The following is a 24,034-nucleotide window of genomic DNA, read 5'->3' as shown; positions in this document are numbered from 1 at the left end:
CCCTCACTGTAACACTCTGATATACCCCACACCCCTCACTGTAATACTCTGATATATCCCACACCCCTCACTGTAACACTCTCTGATATACCCCACACCCCTCACTGTAACACTCTGATCACCCCACACCCCTCACTGTAACACTGATATACCCCACACCCCTCACTGTAACACTGATATACCCCACACCCCTCACTGTAACACTGATATACCCCACACCCCTCACTGTAACACTCTCTGATATACCCCACACCCCTCACTGTAACACTCTGATATACCCCACACCCCTCACTGTAACACTGATATACCCCATACCCCTCACTGTAACACTCTGATATACCCCCACACCCCTCACTGTAACACTCTGATATACCCCACACCCCTCACTGTAACACTCTGATATACCCCCACACCCCTCACTGTAACACTCTGATATACCCCACACCCCTCACTGTAACACTGATATACCCCACACCCCTCACTGTAACACTCTAATATACCCCACACCCCTCACTGTAACACTCTGATATACCCCACACCCCTCACTGTAACACTCTCTGATATACCCCACACCCCTCACTGTAACACTGATATCCCCCACACCCCTCACTGTAACACTGATATACCCCACACCCCTCACTGTAACACTCTCTGATATACCCCACACCCCTCACTGTAACACTTTCTGATATACCCCACACCCCACACTGTAACACTGATATACCCCACACCCCTCACTGTAACACTGATATACCCCACACCCCTCACTGTAACACTGATATACCCCACACCCCTCACTGTAACACTCTGATATACCCCACACCCCTCACTGTAACACTTTCTGATATACCTCACACCCCTCACTGTAACACTCTGATATACCCCCACACCCCTCACTGTAACACTCTGATATACCCCACACCCCTCACTGTAACACACTGATATACCCCACACCCCTCACTGTAACACTCTCTGATATACCCCACACCCCTCACTGTAACACACTGATATACCCCACACCCCTCACTGTAACACTCTGATATACCCCACACCCCTCACTGTAACACTGATACACCCCACACCCCTCACTGTAACACTGATATACCCCACACCCCTCACTGTAAACACTGATATACCCCACACCCCTCACTGTAACACTCTGATATACCCCACACCCTCACTGTAACACTCTGATATACCCCACACCCCGCACTGTAACACTCTGATATACCCTACACCCCTCAATGTAACACTCTGATATACCCCACACCCCTCACTGTAACACTGATATACCCCACACCCCTCACTGTAACACTCTGATATACCCCACACCCCTCACTGTAACACTCTGATATATCCCACACCCCTCACTGTAACACTCTCTGATATACCCCACACCCCTCACTGTAACACTCTGATCACCCCACACCCCTCACTGTAACACTGATATACCCCACACCCCTCACTGTAACACTGATATACCCCACACCCCTCACTGTAACACTCTCTGATATACCCCACACCCCTCACTGTAACACTGATATACCCACACCACTCACTGTAACACTGATATACCCACACCCCTCACGGTAACACTCTCTGATATATCCCACACCCCTCACTGTAACACTCTCTGATATACCCCACACCCCTCACTGTAACACTGATATACCCCACACCCCTCACTGTAACACTGATATACCCCACACCCCTCACTGTAACACTCTCTGATATACCCCACACCCCTCACTGTAACACTCTGATATACCCCACACCCCTCACTGTAACACTCTGATATACACCACACCCCTCACTGTAACACTCTGATATACCCCACACCCCTCACTGTAACACACTGATATACCCCACACCCCTCACCATAACACTCTGATATACCCCACACCCCTCACTGTAACACTCTCTGATATACCACACACCCCTCACTGTAACACTCTCTGATATACCCCACACCCCTCACTGTAACACTCTGATATAGCCCACACCCCTCACTGTAACACTCTCTGATATACCCCACACCCCACAGTAACACTGATATACCCCACACCCCTCACTGTAACACTGATATACCCCACACCCCTCACTGTAACACTGATATACCCCACACCCCTCACAGTAACACTCTCTGATATACCCCACACCCCTCACTGTAACACTGATATACCCCACACCCCTCACTGTAACACTGACATACCCCACACCCCTCACTGTAACACTGATATACCCCATACCCCTCACTGTAACACTCTCTGATATACCCCACACCCCTCACTGTAACACTGATATACCCCACACCCCTCACTGTAACACTCTGATATACCGCACACCCCTCACTGTAACACTGATATACCCCACACCCCTCACTGTAACACTGATATACCCCACACCCCTCACTGTAACACTGATATACCCCACACCCCTCACTGTGACACTCTCTGATATACCCCACACCCCTCACTGTAACACTGATATACCCGACACTCCTCACTGTAACAATGATATACCCCACACCCCTCACTGTTAAACTCTGATATACCCCACACCCCTCACTGTAACACTCTGATATACCCCACACCCCTCACTGTAACACTGATATACCCCACACCCCTCACTGTGACACTCTCTGATATACCCCACACCCCTCACTGTAACACTGATATACCCCACACCCCTCACTGTGACACTCTCTGATATACCCCACACCCCTCACTGTAACACTGATATACCCGACACCCCTGACTGTAACACTGATATACCCCACACCTCTCACTGTAACACTGATATACCCCACACCCCTCACTGTAACACTGATATACCCCACACCCCTCATTGAAACACTCTCTGATATACCCCACACCCCTCACTGTAACACTCTGATATACCCCACACCCCTCACTGTAACACTCTCTGATATACCCCACACCCCTCACTGTAACACTCTCTGATATACCCCACACCCCTCACTGTAACACTGATATACCCCACACCCCTCACTGTAACACTCTCTGATATACCCCACACCCCTTACTGTAACACTCTGATATACCCCACACCCCTCACTGTAACACTCTCTGATATACCCCACACCCCTCACTGTAACACTCTGATATACCCCACACCCCTCACTGGAACACTCTGATATACCCCACACCCCTCACTGTAACACTCTCTGATATACCCCACACCCCTCACTGTAACACTCTGATATACCCCACACCCCTCACTGTAACACTGATATACCCCACACCCCTCACTGAAACACTCTCTGATATACCCCACACCCCTCACTGTAACACTCTGATATACCCCACGCCCCTCACTGTAACACTCTCTGATATACCCCACACCCCTCACTGTAACACTCTCTGATATACCCCACACCCCTCACTGTAACACTGATATACCCCACACCCCTCACTGTAACACTCTCTGATATACCCCACACCCCTTACTGTAACACTCTGATATACCCCACACCCCTCACTGTAACACTCTCTGATATACCCCACACCCCTCACTGTAACACTGATATACCCCACACCCCTCACTGTAACACTCTGATATACCCCGCACCCCTCACTGGAACACTCTGATATACCCCACACCCTCACTGTAACACTCTCTGATATACCCCACACCCCTCACTGGAACACTCTGATTTACCCCACACCCCTCACTGTAACACTGATATACCCCACACCCCTCACTGTAACACTGATATACCCCACACCCCTCACTGTAACACTGATATACCCCACACCCCTCACTGTAACACTCTGATATACCCCACACCCCTCACTGTAACACTTTCTGATATACCCCACACCCCTCACTGTAACACTCTGATATACCCCCACACCCCTCACTGTAACACTCTGATATACCCCAAACCCCTCACTGTAACACACTGATATACCCCACACCCCTCACTGTAACACTCTCTGATATACCCCACACCCCTCACTGTAACACACTGATATACCCCACACCCCTCACTGTAACACTCTGATATACCCCACACCCCTCACTGTAACACTGATATACCCCACACCCCTCACTGTAACACTGATATACCCCACACCCCTCACTGTAAACACTGATATACCCCACACCCCTCACTGTAACACTCTGATATACCCCACACCCTCACTGTAACACTCTGATATACCCCACACCCCGCACTGTAACACTGATATACCCACACCACTCACTGTAACACTGATATACCCCACACCCCTCACTGTAACACTCTGATATACCCCACACCCCTCACTGTAATACTCTGATATATCCCACACCCCTCACTGTAACACTCTCTGATATACCCCACACCCCTCACTGTAACACTCTGATCACCCCACACCCCTCACTGTAACACTGATATACCCCACACCCCTCACTGTAACACTGATATACCCCACACCCCTCACTGTAACACTGATATACCCCACACCCCTCACTGTAACACTCTCTGATATACCCCACACCCCTCACTGTAACACTCTGATATACCCCACACCCCTCACTGTAACACTGATATACCCCATACCCCTCACTGTAACACTCTGATATACCCCCACACCCCTCACTGTAACACTCTGATATACCCCACACCCCTCACTGTAACACTCTGATATACCCCCACACCCCTCACTGTAACACTCTGATATACCCCACACCCCTCACTGTAACACTGATATACCCCACACCCCTCACTGTAACACTCTAATATACCCCACACCCCTCACTGTAACACTCTGATATACCCCACACCCCTCACTGTAACACTCTCTGATATACCCCACACCCCTCACTGTAACACTGATATCCCCCACACCCCTCACTGTAACACTGATATACCCCACACCCCTCACTGTAACACTCTCTGATATACCCCACACCCCTCACTGTAACACTTTCTGATATACCCCACACCCCACACTGTAACACTGATATACCCCACACCCCTCACTGTAACACTGATATACCCCACACCCCTCACTGTAACACTGATATACCCCACACCCCTCACTGTAACACTCTGATATACCCCACACCCCTCACTGTAACACTTTCTGATATACCTCACACCCCTCACTGTAACACTCTGATATACCCCCACACCCCTCACTGTAACACTCTGATATACCCCACACCCCTCACTGTAACACACTGATATACCCCACACCCCTCACTGTAACACTCTCTGATATACCCCACACCCCTCACTGTAACACACTGATATACCCCACACCCCTCACTGTAACACTCTGATATACCCCACACCCCTCACTGTAACACTGATATACCCCACACCCCTCACTGTAACACTGATATACCCCACACCCCTCACTGTAAACACTGATATACCCCACACCCCTCACTGTAACACTCTGATATACCCCACACCCTCACTGTAACACTCTGATATACCCCACACCCCGCACTGTAACACTCTGATATACCCTACACCCCTCAATGTAACACTCTGATATACCCCACACCCCTCACTGTAACACTGATATACCCCACACCCCTCACTGTAACACTCTGATATACCCCACACCCCTCACTGTAACACTCTGATATATCCCACACCCCTCACTGTAACACTCTCTGATATACCCCACACCCCTCACTGTAACACTCTGATCACCCCACACCCCTCACTGTAACACTGATATACCCCACACCCCTCACTGTAACACTGATATACCCCACACCCCTCACTGTAACACTCTCTGATATACCCCACACCCCTCACTGTAACACTGATATACCCACACCACTCACTGTAACACTGATATACCCACACCCCTCACGGTAACACTCTCTGATATATCCCACACCCCTCACTGTAACACTCTCTGATATACCCCACACCCCTCACTGTAACACTGATATACCCCACACCCCTCACTGTAACACTGATATACCCCACACCCCTCACTGTAACACTCTCTGATATACCCCACACCCCTCACTGTAACACTCTGATATACCCCACACCCCTCACTGTAACACTCTGATATACACCACACCCCTCACTGTAACACTCTGATATACCCCACACCCCTCACTGTAACACACTGATATACCCCACACCCCTCACCATAACACTCTGATATACCCCACACCCCTCACTGTAACACTCTCTGATATACCACACACCCCTCACTGTAACACTCTCTGATATACCCCACACCCCTCACTGTAACACTCTGATATAGCCCACACCCCTCACTGTAACACTCTCTGATATACCCCACACCCCACAGTAACACTGATATACCCCACACCCCTCACTGTAACACTGATATACCCCACACCCCTCACTGTAACACTGATATACCCCACACCCCTCACAGTAACACTCTCTGATATACCCCACACCCCTCACTGTAACACTGATATACCCCACACCCCTCACTGTAACACTGACATACCCCACACCCCTCACTGTAACACTGATATACCCCATACCCCTCACTGTAACACTCTCTGATATACCCCACACCCCTCACTGTAACACTGATATACCCCACACCCCTCACTGTAACACTCTGATATACCGCACACCCCTCACTGTAACACTGATATACCCCACACCCCTCACTGTAACACTGATATACCCCACACCCCTCACTGTAACACTGATATACCCCACACCCCTCACTGTAACACTCTGATATACCCCACACCCCTCACTGTAACACTAATATACCCCACACCCCTCACTGTGACACTCTCTGATATACCCCACACCCCTCACTGTAACACTGATATACCCCACACCCCTCACTGTGACACTCTCTGATATACCCCACACCCCTCACTGTAACACTGATATACCCGACACTCCTCACTGTAACAATGATATACCCCACACCCCTCACTGTTAAACTCTGATATACCCCACACCCCTCACTGTAACACTCTGATATACCCCACACCCCTCACTGTAACACTGATATACCCCACACCCCTCACTGTGACACTCTCTGATATACCCCACACCCCTCACTGTAACACTGATATACCCCACACCCCTCACTGTGACACTCTCTGATATACCCCACACCCCTCACTGTAACACTGATATACCCGACACCCCTGACTGTAACACTGATATACCCCACACCTCTCACTGTAACACTGATATACCCCACACCCCTCACTGTAACACTGATATACCCCACACCCCTCACTGAAACACTCTCTGATATACCCCACACCCCTCACTGTAACACTGATATACCCCACACCCCTCACTGTAACACTCTCTGATATACCCCACACCCCTTACTGTAACACTCTGATATACCCCACACCCCTCACTGTAACACTCTCTGATATACCCCACACCCCTCACTGTAACACTGATATACCCCACACCCCTCACTGTAACACTCTGATATACCCCGCACCCCTCACTGGAACACTCTGATATACCCCACACCCTCACTGTAACACTCTCTGATATACCCCACACCCCTCACTGGAACACTCTGATTTACCCCACACCCCTCACTGTAACACTGATATACCCCACACCCCTCACTGTAACACTGATATACCCCACACCCCTCACTGTAACACTGATATACCCCACACCCCTCACTGTAACACTCTGATATACCCCACACCCCTCACTGTAACACTTTCTGATATACCCCACACCCCTCACTGTAACACTCTGATATACCCCCACACCCCTCACTGTAACACTCTGATATACCCCACACCCCTCACTGTAACACACTGATATACCCCACACCCCTCACTGTAACACTCTCTGATATACCCCACACCCCTCACTGTAACACACTGATATACCCCACACCCCTCACTGTAACACTCTGATATACCCCACACCCCTCACTGTAACACTGATATACCCCACACCCCTCACTGTAACACTGATATACCCCACACCCCTCACTGTAAACACTGATATACCCCACACCCCTCACTGTAACACTCTGATATACCCCACACCCTCACTGTAACACTCTGATATACCCCACACCCCGCACTGTAACACTGATATACCCACACCACTCACTGTAACACTGATATACCCCACACCCCTCACTGTAACACTCTGATATACCCCACACCCCTCACTGTAATACTCTGATATATCCCACACCCCTCACTGTAACACTCTCTGATATACCCCACACCCCTCACTGTAACACTCTGATCACCCCACACCCCTCACTGTAACACTGATATACCCCACACCCCTCACTGTAACACTGATATACCCCACACCCCTCACTGTAACACTGATATACCCCACACCCCTCACTGTAACACTCTCTGATATACCCCACACCCCTCACTGTAACACTCTGATATACCCCACACCCCTCACTGTAACACTGATATACCCCATACCCCTCACTGTAACACTCTGATATACCCCCACACCCCTCACTGTAACACTCTGATATACCCCACACCCCTCACTGTAACACTCTGATATACCCCCACACCCCTCACTGTAACACTCTGATATACCCCACACCCCTCACTGTAACACTGATATACCCCACACCCCTCACTGTAACACTCTAATATACCCCACACCCCTCACTGTAACACTCTGATATACCCCACACCCCTCACTGTAACACTCTCTGATATACCCCACACCCCTCACTGTAACACTGATATCCCCCACACCCCTCACTGTAACACTGATATACCCCACACCCCTCACTGTAACACTCTCTGATATACCCCACACCCCTCACTGTAACACTTTCTGATATACCCCACACCCCACACTGTAACACTGATATACCCCACACCCCTCACTGTAACACTGATATACCCCACACCCCTCACTGTAACACTGATATACCCCACACCCCTCACTGTAACACTCTGATATACCCCACACCCCTCACTGTAACACTTTCTGATATACCTCACACCCCTCACTGTAACACTCTGATATACCCCCACACCCCTCACTGTAACACTCTGATATACCCCACACCCCTCACTGTAACACACTGATATACCCCACACCCCTCACTGTAACACTCTCTGATATACCCCACACCCCTCACTGTAACACACTGATATACCCCACACCCCTCACTGTAACACTCTGATATACCCCACACCCCTCACTGTAACACTGATATACCCCACACCCCTCACTGTAACACTGATATACCCCACACCCCTCACTGTAAACACTGATATACCCCACACCCCTCACTGTAACACTCTGATATACCCCACACCCTCACTGTAACACTCTGATATACCCCACACCCCGCACTGTAACACTCTGATATACCCTACACCCCTCATGTAACACTCTGATATACCCCACACCCCTCACTGTAACACTGATATACCCCACACCCCTCACTGTAACACTCTGATATACCCCACACCCCTCACTGTAACACTCTGATATATCCCACACCCCTCACTGTAACACTCTCTGATATACCCCACACCCCTCACTGTAACACTCTGATCACCCCACACCCCTCACTGTAACACTGATATACCCCACACCCCTCACTGTAACACTGATATACCCCACACCCCTCACTGTAACACTCTCTGATATACCCCACACCCCTCACTGTAACACTGATATACCCACACCACTCACTGTAACACTGATATACCCACACCCCTCACGGTAACACTCTCTGATATATCCCACACCCCTCACTGTAACACTCTCTGATATACCCCACACCCCTCACTGTAACACTGATATACCCCACACCCCTCACTGTAACACTGATATACCCCACACCCCTCACTGTAACACTCTCTGATATACCCCACACCCCTCACTGTAACACTCTGATATACCCCACACCCCTCACTGTAACACTCTGATATACACCACACCCCTCACTGTAACACTCTGATATACCCCACACCCCTCACTGTAACACACTGATATACCCCACACCCCTCACCATAACACTCTGATATACCCCACACCCCTCACTGTAACACTCTCTGATATACCACACACCCCTCACTGTAACACTCTCTGATATACCCCACACCCCTCACTGTAACACTCTGATATAGCCCACACCCCTCACTGTAACACTCTCTGATATACCCCACACCCCACAGTAACACTGATATACCCCACACCCCTCACTGTAACACTGATATACCCCACACCCCTCACTGTAACACTGATATACCCCACACCCCTCACAGTAACACTCTCTGATATACCCCACACCCCTCACTGTAACACTGATATACCCCACACCCCTCACTGTAACACTGACATACCCCACACCCCTCACTGTAACACTGATATACCCCATACCCCTCACTGTAACACTCTCTGATATACCCCACACCCCTCACTGTAACACTGATATACCCCACACCCCTCACTGTAACACTCTGATATACCGCACACCCCTCACTGTAACACTGATATACCCCACACCCCTCACTGTAACACTGATATACCCCACACCCCTCACTGTAACACTGATATACCCCACACCCCTCACTGTAACACTCTGATATACCCCACACCCCTCACTGTAACACTAATATACCCCACACCCCTCACTGTGACACTCTCTGATATACCCCACACCCCTCACTGTAACACTGATATACCCCACACCCCTCACTGTGACACTCTCTGATATACCCCACACCCCTCACTGTAACACTGATATACCCGACACTCCTCACTGTAACAATGATATACCCCACACCCCTCACTGTTAAACTCTGATATACCCCACACCCCTCACTGTAACACTCTGATATACCCCACACCCCTCACTGTAACACTGATATACCCCACACCCCTCACTGTGACACTCTCTGATATACCCCACACCCCTCACTGTAACACTGATATACCCCACACCCCTCACTGTGACACTCTCTGATATACCCCACACCCCTCACTGTAACACTGATATACCCGACACCCCTGACTGTAACACTGATATACCCCACACCTCTCACTGTAACACTGATATACCCCACACCCCTCACTGTAACACTGATATACCCCACACCCCTCACTGAAACACTCTCTGATATACCCCACACCCCTCACTGTAACACTCTGATATACCCCACACCCCTCACTGTAACACTCTCTGATATACCCCACACCCCTCACTGTAACACTCTCTGATATACCCCACACCCCTCACTGTAACACTGATATACCCCACACCCCTCACTGTAACACTCTCTGATATACCCCACACCCCTTACTGTAACACTCTGATATACCCCACACCCCTCACTGTAACACTCTCTGATATACCCCACACCCCTCACTGTAACACTCTGATATACCCCACACCCCTCACTGGAACACTCTGATATACCCCACACCCCTCACTGTAACACTCTCTGATATACCCCACACCCCTCACTGTAACACTCTGATATACCCCACACCCCTCACTGTAACACTGATATACCCCACACCCCTCACTGAAACACTCTCTGATATACCCCACACCCCTCACTGTAACACTCTGATATACCCCACGCCCCTCACTGTAACACTCTCTGATATACCCCACACCCCTCACTGTAACACTCTCTGATATACCCCACACCCCTCACTGTAACACTGATATACCCCACACCCCTCACTGTAACACTCTCTGATATACCCCACACCCCTTACTGTAACACTCTGATATACCCCACACCCCTCACTGTAACACTCTCTGATATACCCCACACCCCTCACTGTAACACTGATATACCCCACACCCCTCACTGTAACACTCTGATATACCCCGCACCCCTCACTGGAACACTCTGATATACCCCACACCCTCACTGTAACACTCTCTGATATACCCCACACCCCTCACTGGAACACTCTGATTTACCCCACACCCCTCACTGTAACACTCTGATATACCCCACACCCCTCACTGTAACACTCTCTGATATACCCCACACCCCTCACTGTAACACACTGATATACCTCACACCCCTCACTGTAACACTCTGATATACCCCACACCCCTCACTGTAACACACTGATATACCCCACACCCCTCACTGTAACACTCTGATATACCCCACACCCCTCACTGTAACACTGATATACCCCACACCCCTCACTGTAACACTCTCTGATATACCCCACACCCCTCACTGTAACACTGATATACCCCACACCCCTCACTGTAACACTCTCTGACATACCCCACACCCCTCACTGTAACACTCTCTGATATACCCCACACCCCTCACTGAAACCACCTTCTCAAGGGGCAATTAGTGATGGGCAATAAATACTGGGCCTGGCCTGTGAACCCCACGTCCCCGTGAATGAGTTTAGAAAAAATACCTGCTCAACCTTTCCTCATAAGATGAACCCCTCTCAGCTCACGATGAACCTAGTGAACCTTTCGTGGGCGCCTTCTAGTGAAAGTGTACCCCTCCTTAACACGGACAAAATGGCCTGAGATGTGGGCCTTATAAGCTCCTAGTTGCTGAGCACCCGAGAGCAGAGGTTATCGACCGACACCCACTGGGGCCTGCACTTGACGTTATCCATCCTCCAGTTCCACTCACTTGCTTTGAACTTTGACCTCTGCGTGGTGGCGGCCATCATACCTCACCGTCAGGCCGAACCCTGTTTCTATGGTGACGTGCTTGCCAGACAGGCTGACTGACAGCCCATCGACTGGATCGCTGGGGAGGGTCACCGCCTTTCCATCGACCTGAGGCGAAGACAGAAACCGCGGTTAGTCTGGAAGGAAATGGCAGCCCAGTCTTCCACCCCCCCCCTCAGCTCTGCAATCTCTTTCTTCTTCCTCTTCGGAGCACAATCCAGTGCCCTCTGGATTGGGTCTGCCTCCGCCGCACTCTCAGGCAGCTCATTCCAGATCCCAACCTCCCCCGGCTGGGTGGAAGAGCCCCACCTCGTGCTCCCCCTGCCTCCTTCGCCGATCACCATCGATCTGTGTCTCTCTCGTTCTCGATCCTGCCCCCAAATTTCTACTCTCTCCAGACCCCCCATAATCTCCGAAACCTCGAGCAAATCACCTCGCAGCCTCCTCTCCTTCAAACAGGTGAATGTCCATCGACTGAATCGGACAGAGGACGGCATCCTACAGGCTCGCTATGGTTTTTGCTGCCACGTGCTATGAATGTATGAAATCAGTATCTTTATTATATTTTATATCTGTTGCGGTAAGGTTTTTGAAAGCCTGAGTTAAGGTATATATTTGTTGCAGTGATATTGTTAAAGAGGTTAAGGTATCGAGACTGTGTGTCTGCTGATGTTGTAATTAAGAGGTCATAAAAGGTGTGGTGGTTATTCGTTTTTCCCATCTGCTTGTTAACAGAGAGGCCAAGTGGAACTTAGAATCATAGAATTCCGACTGTCAGAAGGAGGCCATTCAGCCCATCGAGTCAGCACCGACCCTCTGAGGGAGCACCCTACCCCTCTCCTCTCACCTGGACCGCTTTGTTCCCGAGTATGGAGACGGTGATGTTGTAGACGCTCACGTGGACCGCTCGGACGTAAGACACGGACGTGCGCCCGTGGCGATGCTCGTTGGCCGCGTAGACGGTGAACGGGGTGCGGCTGGAGTTACAGCTCGTGGCCAGCACGTAGGTGCAGTTCCCTTGGAAACTGAACTTCCTCTTGTCGAAGGTGGTGTAGTGAGGGTCTCCGGACGCAGTGCACGCGGACCAACCTGAGGAGAGGAGGGCGAAGGCAGTCATTCCCGCATTTCCAACGCCGGAGTAGTTTCCGCGGCAACAACGAACCGGGAGAGTGGGTGGGAACGTCGGAGTCAGAGTGGGAGCAGGAGGAGGAGGTCGGATTACGACGTAAGTAAGGGTTAAACCCTCGGTTTCTCTTTACCTGTAGGGTAACATCCCCGGACTCCTCCCTCGTGGCCGCAGTACTCGTCCGGAGCACAGCTGGTATCCGTACACTGGACGTTGTTGCTGGACAGACACTGACACACCTGGTTACAGGCCTCAGCCCAGATCATCTCGCCGGGCTGCAAACACACAGAGAGAGAGAGACTCAAGTTACAACTGATCTGCCCAGGAAGAGAAGGAAAGGACAGTGGACACAGGGGAAAGTGGCCATGGTCCCCGAGGGCCGTAGGCCGCTCTCCCCCCATTTTCTTTTGAGAGAGAGCTGACTGGTGATGATATAACCTGAGGGACACCACATCTCAGCCGTCTGGCCAACTGAGCTAACCGACCCGCGGATAAGGCCCATCGTGAGAGAGAAAGTACTTGCAAACATACAGCGCCTCCAACACCTCAGGAAATCCTGTGAAGTTCTTGGAGTTAAACATTCAGCAAGAGATGCTTAAATTTAGAAGTGCAGGGGCGGGATTCTCCATTTTGCCAGCGCCGGGGTGGGGGGTTTCCCGACGGCGCGTGGCTGCCCCACAATGGGAAACGCCACCGACCGGCCGGCGTAACGGAGAATCCCGCCGGCGGGTCGGAGCAGAAATGTGGCGCAGCGGGGCGGAGAATCCAGCCTCATGCGTTTGGCGACGTGGACCCTTTATTACTCTCTTCCCAGCAGACTCCCTCTGCTGGTATTTGTGTGTGTGTGTGTGCGGTAAACTCAAGTGGCCAAAATTCACAATGCGATTCTCAATACCCTACACTTTGCAACCAATGAAACACCTTTGGATTGCATTCACTGCTGCGATGGGGGGAAATGCCGGAGCCAATTTGTGCACAGCAAGCTCCCACACACAAAAATGTGACGGCAAACGAATGAATAATGGGATTAGTGATTTATTGGAGGATAAATAGGTGATGGAGTCCATAATTCTTTGAAATATTCCCTTGGGAGCATTTCATCCACCTGAGAAGGTAGCTTGTGTCTGGACTTAATGTGTCCTCCGAGAAACAGCATCTCCGACGGCGCAGCACTCCCTCAGTACTGCACGGATTACCAGCCGAGATTTCACCCTCAGGTCTCTGGTTTGGACCTGAACCCACCGGAGAGGGGTTTATATTCCCGGGTTTTCGTGGTGTTCCGGGATGTCTCAGTTGCCCCCTTTCCCACGTTACCTGATAATAGGTCCCGTTGTACACACAGCCGCACTGGTCCCTGGAGACGCACTGGGTCCCGCTCTGCACGAAGCCTCGGTCACACTGACAGCCCTCCGCACAGGGCAGGTCGCAGGGCAGGGGTCGGGGGTCAAGGCAGGTGGCTGGGCAGGCCGAGGCACAGGGCTGGTAGTGACCGTCGGCCGGGCACTCAAGTGCTGCAGAGAGAGAGAGAGAGAGAGGGAAAGAAAAGACAAACGGATGTCACTCGGAGTGGGGAAAGCACTGCTCCGGGAAAGGGGGGGGGGAATAATCTTTAGCGGTCCGGTGCCCGCTCGCCGGGATACGTACGGCAGAAGGTTCCGTTCCTCCAGGGTCGGACGGTGATGCCGCGTTGCTGACAGGCATCGACGTAGGCCTCTATCGCCTCGCACAGCTGCTGCTTGGGGCCCTCCAGCTCACACATGTCGTAGACGCAGTCCCTGAAGAAGGCCTGGGAAAGGGTCAAACAGAACAGGGGAGGGGGAGAGATACGTTTGTGTTTAGTCAGCGGAGAGAAGCAGAACGAGAGATCGTTCGTACACAGCTTCTGGGACCGAAGGGTGGACATCCCGAAAGGTTTGGCACCTGGCGAATACGCATCGAAATTGGTCACTGGCGTCAGGCAGGAAAGGTGGCAGCCTATGTACGCACAGCAAGGCCCCAGGGTGAGATCGGTGTCCAGCCGACGATTGTTTATTGGGTGCGAGATGTGAGGTAAATATTGGTCCGCTCGTTGGGGAGAACGTCGCCCCCTTTTGACAAATAGTGTCACGGGGTTCTCTCAAATACAAACCTGAGGGCAGACGGGGCTCGGGTTAGTCTTTCCTCTGAAAGGCCTCACGCCCGAATTTGCTGCTCTCTGCCCCCCCTCCCACCCCGCCCCTCCCTCCGCAACCGAGACCCAAAACTATCGGCTCGAGTGCCGGGAGTTGACCTCGAACTCACGAGCCTCGCCCCCGGAGGTGCGATTGTGCCCCCCCCTCCCCCACTCCGTTCCCCTCCCCACCCAGCCCAGGCTGACCTCGGTGCTGGGAGCCTGGGGCCTGGGTGGGCCTCAGCGAGGAGCTGGCCAGAGGGACCGGGGGGGAGGTAGTGAGGCCGATGCGGGAAGAAGAGGGATGGATTCCCAGTCAGAATGGGGCCCGGGTGCTGGGCAGTCCGTACCATGGGGTCGATCTTGTAGTGACAGGAGGAGAACGGGCCGTATCGGTCCAGCAAGATACCACAGTAAGAAGCTCCTTCGTACGTCTCCCGCTTGTCCTCGGAGCATTGGGGAGTCACCTCGGTGTCTGGCAAGGTGCAGCTGGGGGGAAAGAAAGGGGGGGATTGTTTTTTACAGCGAATGACACAGAATGGACAGCAGATCAATTGCCATTCGGCCCATCGCCGCCCTGCTGGTTTTCCTGCTCCACCTGAGCCTCCTCTACCCCGACTTCATTTCACCCACCCCCAAATCCAATATTCCTCAATCCCTCATGTGTTTATCCAGCTTCCTCTTTCATAGGAATTGTCACTATTCACCTCGGCCACTCCCCGTGGGAGCGAGTCCCACATTCTCCCCACTCCCCATGGGAGCGAGTCCCACATTCTCCCCACTCCCCGTGGGAGCGAGTCCTACATTCTTCCCACTCCCCGTGGGAGCGAGTCCCGCATTCTCCCCACTCCCCGTGGCAGCGAGTCCCACATTCTCCCCACTCCCCGTGGGAGCGAGTCCCACATTCTCCCCACTCCCTGTGCGAGCGAGTCCCACATTCTCCCCACTCACTGTGCGAGCGAGTCCCACATTCCCCCCACTCCCCTGTGGGAGCGAGTTCCACATTCCCCCCACTCCCCGTGGGAGCGAGTCCCACATTCCCCCCACTCCCTGTGCGAGCGAGTCCCACATTCCCCCCACTCCCTGTGCGAGCGAGTTCCACATTCCCCCCACTCCCCTGTGGGAGCGAGTTCCACATTCCCCCCACTCCCCGTGGGAGCGAGTCCCACATTCCCCCCACTCCCTGTGCGAGCGAGTCCCACATTCTCCCCACTCCCCTGTGGGAGCGAGTCCCACATTCTCCCCACTCCCCGTGGGAGCGAGTCCCACATTCTCCCCACTCCCTGTGGGACCGAGTTCCACCTTCCCCCCACTCCCCTGTGGGAGCGAGTCCCACATTCTCCCCACTCCCTGTGGGAGCGAGTCCCACATTCCCCCCACTCCCCTGTGGGAGCGAGTCCCACATTCTCCCCACTCCCTGTGGGACCGAGTTCCACATTCCCCCCACTCCCCTGTGGGAGCGAGTCCCACATTCTCCCCACTCCCTGTGGGAGCGAGTCCCACATTCTCCCCACTCCCTGTGGGAGCGAGTCCCACATTCCCCCCACTCCCTGTGGGAGCGAGTCCCACATTCTCCCCACTCCCCCGTGGGAGCGAGTCCCACATTCTCCCCACTCCCCGTGGGAGCGAGTCCCACATTCTCCCCACTCCCCGTGGGAGCGAGTCCCACATTCTCCCCACTCCCCGTGGGAGCGAGTCCCACATTCCCCCCACTCCCCCTGGGAGCGAGTCCCACATTCCCCCCACTCCCAGTGGGAGCGAGTCCCACATTCTCCCCACTCCCCTGTGGGAGCGAGTCCCACATTCTCCCCACTCCCTGTGGGAGCGAGTCACACATTCTCCCCACTCCCCGTGGGAGCGAGTCCCACATTCTCCCCACTCCCTGTGGGAGCGAGTCACACATTCTCTCCACTCCCTGTGGGAGCGAGTCACACATTCTCCCCACTCCCCCTGGGAGCGAGTCCCACATTCTCCCCACTCCCCGTGGGAGCGAGTCCCACATTCTCCCCACTCCCCGTGGGAGCGAGTCCCACATTCTCCCCACTCCCTGTGGGAGCGAGTCCCACATTCCCCCTACTCCCCGTGGGAGCGAGTCCCACATTCTCCCCACTCCCTGTGGGAGCGAGTCCCACATTCCCCCCACTCCCTGTGGGAGCGAGTCCCACATTCCCCCCACTCCCTGTGGGAGCGGGTCCCACATTCTCCCGACAAGTGAAATCCGCGAAGACAGGAAAACAGGCTCCGCCCTGCCAGATATCCCACTCACTTCTCCTCCACATTCCAGCTGTTCCCAAAGTCGTTGACGCCTTTCACGACCCGTCCGTCCGGAGTCCGGAAATCGTCGCCGGGAATTCCATTGTAGTCACCGCACAGTCCGCACGTCTGGCCGGCGTAGCTGGGACAGAGAGGTCAAGGCGTTAGCCGCGCTTGAGAGGGTCGAATGTGAGAGGAGCGCGACGGGGACACACACGCGCACGGATCACCCCTCTCCCCTCCCGCCCCCCCCAATCCCCACCCCCCCGACGGCCCGTACCGCGCGGAGGCTGCGGGAAGTACTCACTCGCTCGGAACTCGCACGTCGGCGTGCTGCCTGCCGTCGTACCGCGCGGTCAGGCCGAAGTCCGTCCGCACCACCACGTGTTGGCCGGAGGGCTTGACGGATATCCTGGGGCTCGGGAGGAACGGGACCGTCACCGGCTTTCCATTCACCTGGACACAAGACAGGGAGAAATGAGGGAGGGCGGGGGGGGGGGGGGAGAGAGTCGGGAAATTGAGCCCCCTCCCCCACCCCCTCCCGGATGAGGTCGCAACTACGTCGGAGCGAAGCCGAGGTGGAATTGACTCCGATCGGATGGAATTCCGGGGAACGGGAAGGGATCGATTGCACGGGGGTGTCGTGCTTGGATCGGAGTGCGTTGCTCTGGTATCCGTTGCGTAGATTTCCAATCTGGAATGTTCCGCCGAGACGGGAGTTTTGTCCAGAGTGGGGGTAGGTTCGCGGGGTGGTGGGGGGGGGGGTCAGAGCAACTGGAGGCCATTCAGCCCCTCGAACACTCTTCAATTAGATCAAGGTTGACTTCTATCTCAACTCCATCTCCCCTCCTTTGCTCCGTATCCCTCGCTCCCCTCAGCCAATGACAACCTATCGATCGGGGTTTTGGCAGTTTCGATGAACTCTCCGGTAGAGTAGCAGGGGGCGGGGGGGGGGTAGTGTAAAGGTGTCTCCTCTCACCTGGACCGCTTTGTTCCCGAGTATGGAGACGGTGACGTTGTAGACGCTCACGTGGACCGCTCGGACGTAAGACACGGACGTGCGCCCGTGGCGATGCTCGTTGGCCGCGTAGACGGTGAACGGGGTGCGGCTGGAGTTACAGCTCGTGGCCAGCACGTAGGTGCAGTTCCCTTGGAAACTGAACTTCCTCTTGTCGAAGGTGGTGTAGTGAGGGTCTCCGGACGCAGTGCACGCGGACCAACCTGAGGAGAAACATTGACTGGATGAGCGAGGAGATCTTCGTGGAGGGAAGCAATCCTTGGATATCTTGATTGGTGAGGAGAACTCAGCTACGTTCCAAACCCTCCACGCTCTCCGCAAGCTGCCTTTTCACCTCAATCACCTCCCAGTTGGTGGACATTGCCTTTGCGGTGGTTCCTATAATGACCCGAACTTGAGTAACGAGTGCATACTTTCAGAGCTTGGCAATGGCACAACACTTCAAACCACATGAAGAAAATGGTGGGCTGGGCAGATATTTGGTGAATTAACTTCACCACAGAGATGACGGGACAGTGGGCTAGCATCGCCGTCTCACAACGCCGGGCACATTAGTGCGATTCCGGGTTTGGGTGACTGTGCGGAGTCTGCACGCCCTCCCCCGTGTCTGCGTGGGTTTCGTCCGGGTGCTCCCGCGGTCCAAAGGTGTGTGGGTTAAGGTGGGTTAAGCGGCGCCAAAATTGCCCTTCGTGTCCAAAAGGTTAGGTGGGGTGACGGGGATAGGGCGGGGGTGTGGGCCTAGGTAGGGTTGTCTTTCAGAGGGGTGGTATAGGCTTGATGGGCCGAATGGCCTCCTTCTACACTGTAGGGATTCTATGAATCTGTGAGAAGAGTGTGTGACACCACATGTGATACATTTCATTTTTCATGTGAGTTGTCGGAACAGGGAGGCCTGAAGGTGCACGCGTGTGTATGTGTGTACGTGTGCATGTGTGTGTGTGTGTGTGTACGCATGTGTGTACGCATATGTGTATGCATGTATGTGTGCGTGTGTGCACGCATGTATGCGTGCGTGTGTGTGTGCGCGCATGTGTGTTTGCATGTATGTGTGCGTGTGTGTGCGCATGTGTGTGTGTGCGTGTATTCGAAGGCGCCTACGAGAAGTTGAGCAGGCAGACAAAAGGCTCGCGGAAGCGTTGCAGCTCCTGACACAGGCATCGGACAGAGAAATAGGCGCAAGTTATGGCCAAGCCTGGGAACTGTATCAACGTGGCCTGGAATATTCTTGGTCTGGGTCTCCGGCAGGGGCAGATTGGTACCCAGGGTGAGGGACATGGAGAATCTGGGGTCGTTCTCCTTCGAGCAGAGGAGGTTAAGGGGGAGCTTTAATCGGGGCGTCTGAAACCGTTGAGGGGTTTTCCTGCTCAAAGAAGCAGGAATTGTTTCCAATGGCAGGTGGGTCAGGGGGCACAGATTAAAGTTTGATGAATGTATAGAATTTCAGATATATATGTATTTGGTGCTGTCAGGGTTAAAAGCCTTGGTTATTGTGTGTGTGTGTGAGTGCTGCAGTCACGTTTTTAAAAAATCCTGCTTTGAAAGGCAGCCAGGCTTTTGAGAGAGAGAGGTGCAATTAAAGCATCGTAAAAGTAAGATCATCATTCATTTCCGGCCATGGATATTGTTTGCTGATGTTGGGCGAATGGAATTTTGTTTATATAAAGCGGGTTCCCCGGGGGGTAGATAATTAGAGACGCTGGTGCAGCACGCCATCGGGATTCTCTGTTTTGCCGGCTGGTCAATGGGATTTTCCAGTGTGGGGCAGCCTCATGTCGTCGGGAAACCCCCGGGCTGCCGGCAAAACAGAGAACCCCAACAGCGGAGAATTCACCCGATTTGAAAAAATGAATTGGGTACTCTAACTTTATTAAAAAAAAGAAGACAAGTAAGTGCTCTCAATACAGTCCAGTTAAAGATCTGTCTATGGACAGACTAGCGGTTTCTTTCCAAACAGCTCAGTTAAGTGTTTGACTGGGGACAGGCCAAAAGCAGCTGATCTCAAGACGGTGAGTTGTTAAAAGTTTGCCTGCGAACAGGACAGGAGCAATTCCATAGGCTGGTAGGTTAAACAATAGTTTGACATGGGCAAGAATCCACAGCTGGTCCCTGAAGGATCTCTCTCTCAAAGTGGTTTATCGAGGGCAATCTCTCTGCATCAAGCATTCCTGAGCCTGCTAACTGTATTTAAAAGTGGATTGCGACCCGCGATGTGTGTTGCTTGAGTGTGGATAAAGATAGCAGTTTGGAGTTGGAAACATTTTGTTTCACCTGGGATTTTGGGATCTGGAAGGCGCCGTTTGAAGGGCGGTGGAAGCGGATTGAACAGGAACTTTCAGAAGGGGAATTGGGTAAGGGCTTGACGGGGGAGTGGGAGTGATTCCCATTGGTTCCTCCAAGGTGCTGGTGTAAGATACCGTGGGCCAAATGGTTCCCCTCTGGACAGAGTTAAACAGGACAGGACGGACTCGATTACCTTTCGGGTAGCACCCAGGGACGCCGTCTTTGTCTCCGCAGTACTCGTTCGCGGCGCAGCTCATGTTGGTACACTGGACGCTGAAGTTTCCGCGGCAACGGCAGATGGCTGTACAAGCGTCAGACCAGATAACCTGTCCAGGCTGGAAGTGGCAAACACAAATAATCATCCCTTCAGAGAGCAGAGGGCCACAAGACACTGAACGTTGGTGAGTGATTCCTGCTGTGACTAGGAGTCCAATCAGGGATTCACCACCTTCACCACAGAGGGGAGGGTACTGGGCACGGGTTCATTACAGACTGTGATCATACTGGGCACAGGTTCATTACAGACCATGACGATACTGGGCGCGGGTTCATTACAGACTATGACGATACTGGGCACGGGTTCATTACAGACTCTGACGATACTGGGCACGGGTTCATTACAGACTCTGACGATACTGGGCACAGTTTCATTGCAGACAGTGACGATACTGGGCACGGGTTCATTACAGACTCTGATGATACTGGGCACGGGTTCATTACAGACTCTGACGATACTGGGCACGGGTTCATTACAGACTCTGATGATACTGGGCACAGGTTCATTACAGACCATGACGATACTGGGCACGGGTTCATTACAGACTCTGACGATACTGGGCACAGGTTCATTACAGACCATGACGATACTGGGCACGGGTTCATTACAGACAGTGACGATACTGGACATGTGTTCATTACAGACTGTGACGATACTGGGCACGGGTTCATTACAGACCGTGACGATACTGGACATGTGCTCATTACAGACTGTGACGATACTGGGAACGGGTTCATTACAGACCTCGATCATACTGGGCACAGGTTCATTACAGACTGTGACGATACTGGGCATAGGTTCATTACAGACCGTGATCATACTGGGCACAGGTTCATTACAGACCGTGATCATACTGGGCACAGGTTCATTACAGACTGTGACGATACTGGGCATGGGTTCATTACAGACAGTGATGATACTGGGCACGGGTTCATTACAGACAGTGATGATACTGGGCACAGGTTCATTACAGACAGCGATGGTACTGGGCACGGTTTCATTACAGACAGTGATGACACTGGGCACAGGTTCATTACACACAGTGATGATACTGGGCACGGGTTCATTACAGACCATGATGATACGGGGCACGGGTTCATTCCAGACAGTGATGACACTGGGCATGGGTTCATTACAGACAGTGATGATACTGGGCACAGGTTCATTACAGACAGTGATGATACTGGGCACAGGTTCATTACAGACAGTGATGATACTGGGCCTGGGTTCATTACAGACAGTGATGATACTGGGCATGGGTTCATTACAGACCATGATGATACTGGGCATGGGTTCATTACAGACCATGATGATACTAGGCACGAGTTCATTACAGACAGTGATGATACTGGGCACAGGTTCATTACAGACAGTGATATTACTGGGCATGGGTTCATTACAGACAGTGATGACACTGGGCGCGGGTTCATTACAGACAGTGATGACACTGGGCGCGGGTTCATTACAGACAGTGATGATACTGGGCACAGGTTCATTACAGACAGTGATGATACTGGGCACAGGTTCATTACAGACAGTGATGATACTGGGCATGGGTTCATTACAGACCATGATGATACTGGGCATGGGTTCATTACAGACCATGATGATACTAGGCACGAGTTCATTACAGACAGTGATGATACTGGGCACAGGTTCATTACAGACAGTGATGATACTGAGCACAGGTTCATTACAGACAGTGATGATACTGGGCACGGGTACATTACAGACCGCGATGATACTGGGCACAGGTTCATTACAGACAGTGATGACACTGGGCACAGGTTCATTACAGACAGTGATGACACTGGGCACGGGATCATTACAGACAGTGATGATACTGGGCGCGGGTTCATTACAGACAGTGATGATACTGGGCACGGGTTCATTACAGACAGTAATGACACTGGGCACAGGTTCATTACAGACAGTGATGACACTGGGCACGGGTTCATTACAGACAGTGATGATACTGGGCGCGGGTTCATTACAGACAGTGATGTCACTGGGCACAGGTTCATTACAGACAGTGATGACACTGGGCACGGGTTCATTACAAACAGTGATTACACTGGGCACAGGTTCATTATAGACAGTGATGACACTGGGCACAGGTTCATTACAAACAGAGATGACACTGGGCACAGGTTCATTACAGACAGTGATGATACTGGGCACGGGTTCATTACAGACCATGATGATACTGGGCACGGGTTTATTACGGACAGTGATGACACTGGGCACGGGTTAATTACAGACAGTGATGTCACTGGGCATGGGT

General features: G+C 52.5%; 1 protein-coding gene across 1 annotated transcript in view; it reads right to left on the bottom strand.

The window, feature by feature from the left end:
• The window catches only part of LOC140404595 (zonadhesin-like), a 41,642-nt gene extending 19,912 nt beyond the window's left edge, over positions 1–21,730 (bottom strand). The window contains exons 1-10 of the mRNA XM_072493196.1: positions 21,667–21,730; positions 19,155–19,396; positions 18,483–18,631; positions 18,189–18,317; positions 16,273–16,411; positions 15,418–15,559; positions 15,088–15,284; positions 13,907–14,048; positions 13,495–13,736; positions 12,607–12,755 (exon numbers count right to left, since the gene is read on the bottom strand). Coding sequence (XP_072349297.1) covers positions 12,607–12,755; positions 13,495–13,736; positions 13,907–14,048; positions 15,088–15,284; positions 15,418–15,559; positions 16,273–16,411; positions 18,189–18,317; positions 18,483–18,631; positions 19,155–19,396; positions 21,667–21,730 — 1,595 coding nt within the window. The remainder of the gene's footprint in view (positions 1–12,606; positions 12,756–13,494; positions 13,737–13,906; positions 14,049–15,087; positions 15,285–15,417; positions 15,560–16,272; positions 16,412–18,188; positions 18,318–18,482; positions 18,632–19,154; positions 19,397–21,666) is intronic.
• Positions 21,731–24,034: the final 2,304 nt, after the last annotated feature.

The sequence above is a fragment of the Scyliorhinus torazame genome, chromosome 31 (assembly GCF_047496885.1).
Source record: "Scyliorhinus torazame isolate Kashiwa2021f chromosome 31, sScyTor2.1, whole genome shotgun sequence".
NCBI lineage: Eukaryota > Metazoa > Chordata > Chondrichthyes > Carcharhiniformes > Scyliorhinidae > Scyliorhinus > Scyliorhinus torazame.
Note: the sequence above shows the minus strand (reverse complement) of the source record. Positions and strands in the feature narration are given on the sequence as shown.